Below are 5,639 nucleotides of genomic sequence, written 5' to 3' on the forward strand. Positions count from 1 at the left end.
TTAATATTAATATTAAGAGCTCAAATTTTAATAGAATTTTTTTTTCATTATCTCAAACAATATTTTCACTGTAACTAAAGAAAAAAAAAATAGTCACTTTTTTTGGCCCACCCTAATATATATATATATATATGTCATTCTTGTGATGACTCGAAATATTTGAATAGCAAGATATTTATTTGTAAAATAATATCTTGAGTTTTTTAAACAGAAATTTACATAAAATGTCCAAGATTACTAGGGTTGTTTCGGAAAAGTTGATTTTAATTTTGCTGTCAAATACCAGTCAAAATATTTGAGCAAATTAATTTTCCTCTAAATTCACGGTAAATATACCCCAATAGTTAGACTTTCTAACCAGAAAGTTGGTGTAAATTAGTTGTGACCCGCTTGACAACAAATTGTCGGCAACTTTCAGCTTTTGTAACTGTTGACTACAAGTTGGTACTTATTTTCCCAGAAAGTCGGCAACAATCTACTATTGTAACTTGTCACCGACTCTCTGAGAAAATTTCAGGAATCTTTCTGTCTACTAACCCTAATACCACTGTTTGCTTGGCAAAAGATTACTTTACAAAAGTTTGCTTGAATTTTTTGTTAAATGTCCATCAACTTCGAGCTTTTCGATTTTTGACGACAATTTGTATACAACTTGCGATACAATTTGACGTAAATTTACTACCTGAATTAGAATGCAAAATTACTTCAAAATTTAATTAGAAAAACGTTGTCGTCAATTTTCAAGCCAATTTTTATATCAATTTACTATTAATTTGACTTGAAAAATGATAGAGTATTTTTTTACCCTAAAATTGTATAGACATTTTTAATTATTAATTTGCGTACCTTTTGTAATGGCACGAATGAAGATTTCTAACTTTATTTTTTTTGGTAACAAGAATTACCTCTGAATTCAAGGGAAATTAACCGCAAATTTTTTTTCCACCTTTTGCTGTCAAATTATCGGTAAATTCAGGCAGCAAATTTCAGTTAATCTGAATTGTCAAATTACTGTCAAAGTAGTATGGTGCAACTATAGCGCCCCCCACCACTAAGTGGTGGTAGAGCGCAGAGCGTGGTGGGGACACCCTCGAGTCCGCCGGTCGTTGCGGACAGTACAGATGAATGCATATACATATATATATATATATATATATATATATATATATATATATATATATATATATATATATAAATATATATATATATATATATATATATATATATATATATATATATATATATATATATATATATATATACATACATATATATATATATATTTATATATAAATATATATGCTTACGTGGCCTAGTATTAGATGTGAACATATGTACGTCTCACTTACCTTACCGTTAAATAATATTAATAGAAATAATTAAAATACTATAAATAACTTAAATAACTTAAATAAATGAGTAAGGGTTCATGAAAAAAACGACAATATACAGGGTGTCCCAGAAGTCGCGCACCCCATTGTAGGGATCGAAGGAGAAAAATATTCTGAGACGAAAAGTCCTTAGCCATTTTTCAATCAGATGCATAGTTAATTAATTATTAATTAATGAAAGTGACCAATCAGGAGCGCGCGACAGAAGAATAAAAAGTGAGTGAAACAGCAGTAAGAGACACCATAGCTGCTGCCGGCTTCTCACGCAGTACACCGAGAGTGGGGACGGACCAGCCGTGGACGGCGGACGTACGTGATGCTAGGTGAATGTGTTAGATCGTGCACTAGTGTGGGCTAGCGTGAGTGTATCGGTAATAATGCACGTATGAATGTGAGTAAGGATATTTTTATTTTTTTTACTACAGGCACAAGATTTGACCGAATTTGACGGGAAAAACAGGATAATTTACTAAATTCAATCGGTCACGACTGAATTTTGATTTTTAATTGGAATAATTGAAGTAATTTTAAATTAAAAAATCAGTGAAGGAGCTCAGGCAAAGGCACAGGGCGAAAGTTACTGGACGTAAAGTTTATTCATGAGGAATGATTAGAGTAATTTTTTATTAAAAAATCAGTATCAAGGCACTAGGCGGATATGACTGAATTGTTTTTTTATTTTAAGTAATTAAAGTAATTCTTATTTGAAAAATAAGTAGGGAGGGTCAGTTAGAGGCCCTGGGCGGCCATGACAGAATTTTGATTTTTAATTAGAGTTATTTTTAAATAGAAAATAAGTAGTGAGGGTAAGTTAGAGCCACTGTGCGGCTATGAATGAATTTTTGTTTTTATTTGGAATAATTATGGTAATTTTTAATTGAAAAATAAGTAGCGAGAGTCAGTTAGAGGCCCTGGCCCCTTATAGGAAGAAACAATAGGCCCAAGCTTGGCCGAGGCTTGGCACAAGACTTATTAACTCTGGGAAAAGCTTGAAATCCAAGCTTGGTCCAAGTCTGTCTGAGCATCAAAATGAAAACACCGAGCTAAGCTTGAGTGACAGTGTTGTGCCAAGACAGCATCTAAATATTGGTCCAAGATCGAGAGCCAGTATTGTGCCAAGACTGTTGCTAAATAAGCACCTACGCATATGAAAGATAAATAAGAAAAAAAACATATTAGCAGAAATGTGCGTGATGGTAACAAATGGAAATAAATTTGCACACAGAGAAATCAGGTGGATCGATGAAACTAATTTTTTTTTGCATTCGCTGGGTCGCGAACCTGGTCCTTCAAGGCTGGTAGGCAAGCGTCTTATCCACTAGGCTGCTACGCTATTCACAGAAGCCAGAGATTTTTAGGTACCATTTGTTATTTCGACTGGTAAACCAAGGCTTGTCAATAAAATGTCTGTTGAATCTTGACCAGGGTTAGTCAGAGGCACTGTGTGGCTATATCTGTTTTTTTATTTTCATTTAGAATAATTTAAGTAGTTTTAAATTTAAAAAATTAGTGGCGAGTGTCGAGTAGAGGCGCTGGGCGGCTATGCGTGAATTTTTATTATTATTCAGAATAATTACAATAATTTCTAATTGAAAAATAAGTAGCGAGATTCACTTAAAGGCACTGGGCGGCTATGACTGAACTTTTATTGTAATTTGAAATAATTGAAGTAATTTTTAATAAAAAAAATAGTAACGAGTGTCAAGTAGATGTAGTGGGCGGCTATGCATAAATATGTATTTTTATTCAGAATAATTACAGCAATTTTTAATTGAAAAATAAGTAGACAGGGTCAGTAAGAGGCCATGGGTGGCTATGAATGAATTTTTATTATTATTCGGAATAATTAAAATAATTTTTGATCGAAAAATATGTAGCGAGGGTCAGTTAGAGGCACTGGGTGGTAGGTACAGAATTTTCCTATTTTTTAAATTATTGGAGTAATTTTTAATTAGAAACCAGTAGCGAAGGTCAAGCAAAGGCACTAGGCAGCTGATTTTTTCCAGTTAATTACTAAAGTAATAATTATTATTTTTAAAATAAAAAAACAATTAACTCGAATGGCTTAACAGAGTGTCGGCTGTCAATTTATTCTGGTAAATTAATGAATTACTAATTATAATTATTAAAATAAAAAACCGATGGACTTAGACAAACCGAGAGACCATCGTTGGTTTCTTTATTCCAATTATTTAATAAAATAATAATCATTAATGTGAAAGTAAAAATACGATCATCTCAGACGGGTTAACAAAGTGTGGACGGCTAATTTATTTTGGTAAATTAATAAAATCATAATTATAATTACTAAAAGAAAGAACCGATGTTTTTAGACGGGTTAACGTGTCGTTTGCTGATTTATTTTCCTTAAAAAACTTCTGTGTTTTTATTCTTTCGTTCTCCTTGTTTATTAACTTTTTTTATTCTAATTGTTGCTATTATTCCGACTCTCTTGTTTTTTTTTCTCATGCGTTTCGCGATTCGATTTGTTTTCCGATACCATTTGTTTTCTTCCGTCTCTTGGCTAACTGTTTTCCGTTGTCAGTCGTTTCTGAATTTTCTGTCAACGAACTACGTTATCATGGTTTATACTTCTGCTGATTTTACCGAGATGATTATTCTCTATGGCGAGTGTAATCGCAATGCTTCGGCAGCTGCACGCGTTTATCGTGAGAGGTTTCTGAATCGTGACAGCTATCCGGATAAAAATGTTATCCTCCGCGCTCTTCATCGTAGTCGCGAATCCGGCAATTTGATGCCGAACAACGTCGAGCTAGTCGGTCGACCTCGTGAGGTTCGGAACGTTCGCAACGAAGAGCGCGTTCTCGCTGCTATCCGTGCGGATTCAAGTACGAGTACGAGACGGGTTGAACGTCAGATTCACATTTCCCGCTCGACAGTGAACCGTATTACTCGCACTGAGAAGATCCATCCTTATCACAGAAGAAAAGTGCAGAAGTTAGAAGATGGAGATTACCGCTTGCGAATGGACTTCTGTCAGTTCATTCTTGACTCCAACGACGCGGATCCAAATTTTTTACGGGGAATATTGTGGACTGATGAATCACTCTTTACTCGGGAGGGGTGTTTCAATCAACATAATAGTCATTGGTATGAAGACGAAAATCCGCACATGACGGTGAACCGTAATTTCCAAAATAAATGGAAGATTAATGTCTGGGGTAGAATTATCGGTGACCACGTCATTCTTTACGAATTACCCGAAACAATGGACGTAAGTAAACATTTGAATACACAAGTAAAAATTCTTATGTGTGGAGGATTTGAATTGAGTCTTCTTAAAAATTAACTGAGAGCTATTACCATTTATAAAAATTGAACCTTTTTTACGCTAGTGATTTTTGTGTTTCAATGGAATCGTTCGATTTTTCATAATTAGTTACGTCGTCCTCGTCGTCCTTAATTATTCCTTCACTGAATTCACCACTTCCATGTACCTATTTCCTAGTTTCCTACAACAAACCATGAATTCTCCTTATTACAGAGCATCCAATACCTGACATTCCTGCGTGATGAACTTCCTCAACTACTCGGTGAAGTGAATGAGCAGCCGATGTGGTTTCAGCATGACGGAGCACCGAGTCACTATGCTGGTACAGTGAGAGACTTCCTCAACGGGGTTTACCCTCAATGTTGGTTGGGAAGAAACGGACCACGAAGGTGGCCCCCTAGATCACCTGACTTGACGCCACTAGACTTTTTTTTGTGGGGACATTGCAAGGAAATGGTCTACTTTGATGAGCCCCAGGACCAAATGGAGACCGTGGCCCGCATTAATGCTGCTCAGACAACAGTCACTGCGGAAACGCTAGAGGCTGTCCGAAAAAATCTTCTCAAGCGATGCCGGCTCTGTCTTCAAGTAAACGGACGACATTTTGAGCATCTACTCGATTAAATGTAGATGCATTCCTTCTCTCAAATAATTGTAACCAATCAAATTTAATCAGCGCTTGCGGTAAAAAAGATTGATGTTAATCGTTGGATTTTTAATTTTTAAATTCTTCAATATTTCTCAGTAAATAAATTTTTTATTGTAAAAACCATTACAGTGTTTTTGTCTGAGCTTAGTATTAGTTTTTAACCTTAAAAATAACTTAAATAATTCTAAATAAATAAAACAATTTAGCCATAGCCATCTATTGCCTCGCTACTGATTGTAAATAAAAAATTACTTCAATAATTCTAGACTAAAAAAATTCAATCATGGCTGCCTAGTGCCACTGCCTG

The 5,639-nt window shown here is 34.8% G+C and overlaps 1 protein-coding gene across 1 annotated transcript; it reads left to right on the forward strand.

Moving 5' to 3' along the window:
- The first annotated feature begins 3,972 nt into the window (after positions 1–3,972).
- LOC130676305 (uncharacterized) lies at positions 3,973–5,307 on the forward strand. The gene is made up of 2 exons (XM_057482455.1): positions 3,973–4,626; positions 4,897–5,307. Exons 1-2 carry the CDS (start codon positions 3,973–3,975, stop codon positions 5,305–5,307), a joined length of 1,065 nt encoding a protein of 354 aa, XP_057338438.1.
- The last annotated feature ends 332 nt before the right edge of the window (positions 5,308–5,639 follow it).

This window comes from Microplitis mediator, chromosome 10, assembly GCF_029852145.1.
Source record: "Microplitis mediator isolate UGA2020A chromosome 10, iyMicMedi2.1, whole genome shotgun sequence".
Lineage (NCBI taxonomy): Eukaryota > Metazoa > Arthropoda > Insecta > Hymenoptera > Braconidae > Microplitis > Microplitis mediator.

Coding starts and splice junctions, on each gene's coding strand:
- LOC130676305 (XM_057482455.1), top strand. CDS start 3,973: ATGGTTTATACTTCTGCTGATTTTACCGAGATGATTATTCTCTATGGC. Junction 4,627..4,896: donor AATTACCCGAAACAATGGAC/GTAAGTAAACAT, acceptor TCCTTATTACAG/AGCATCCAATACCTGACATT.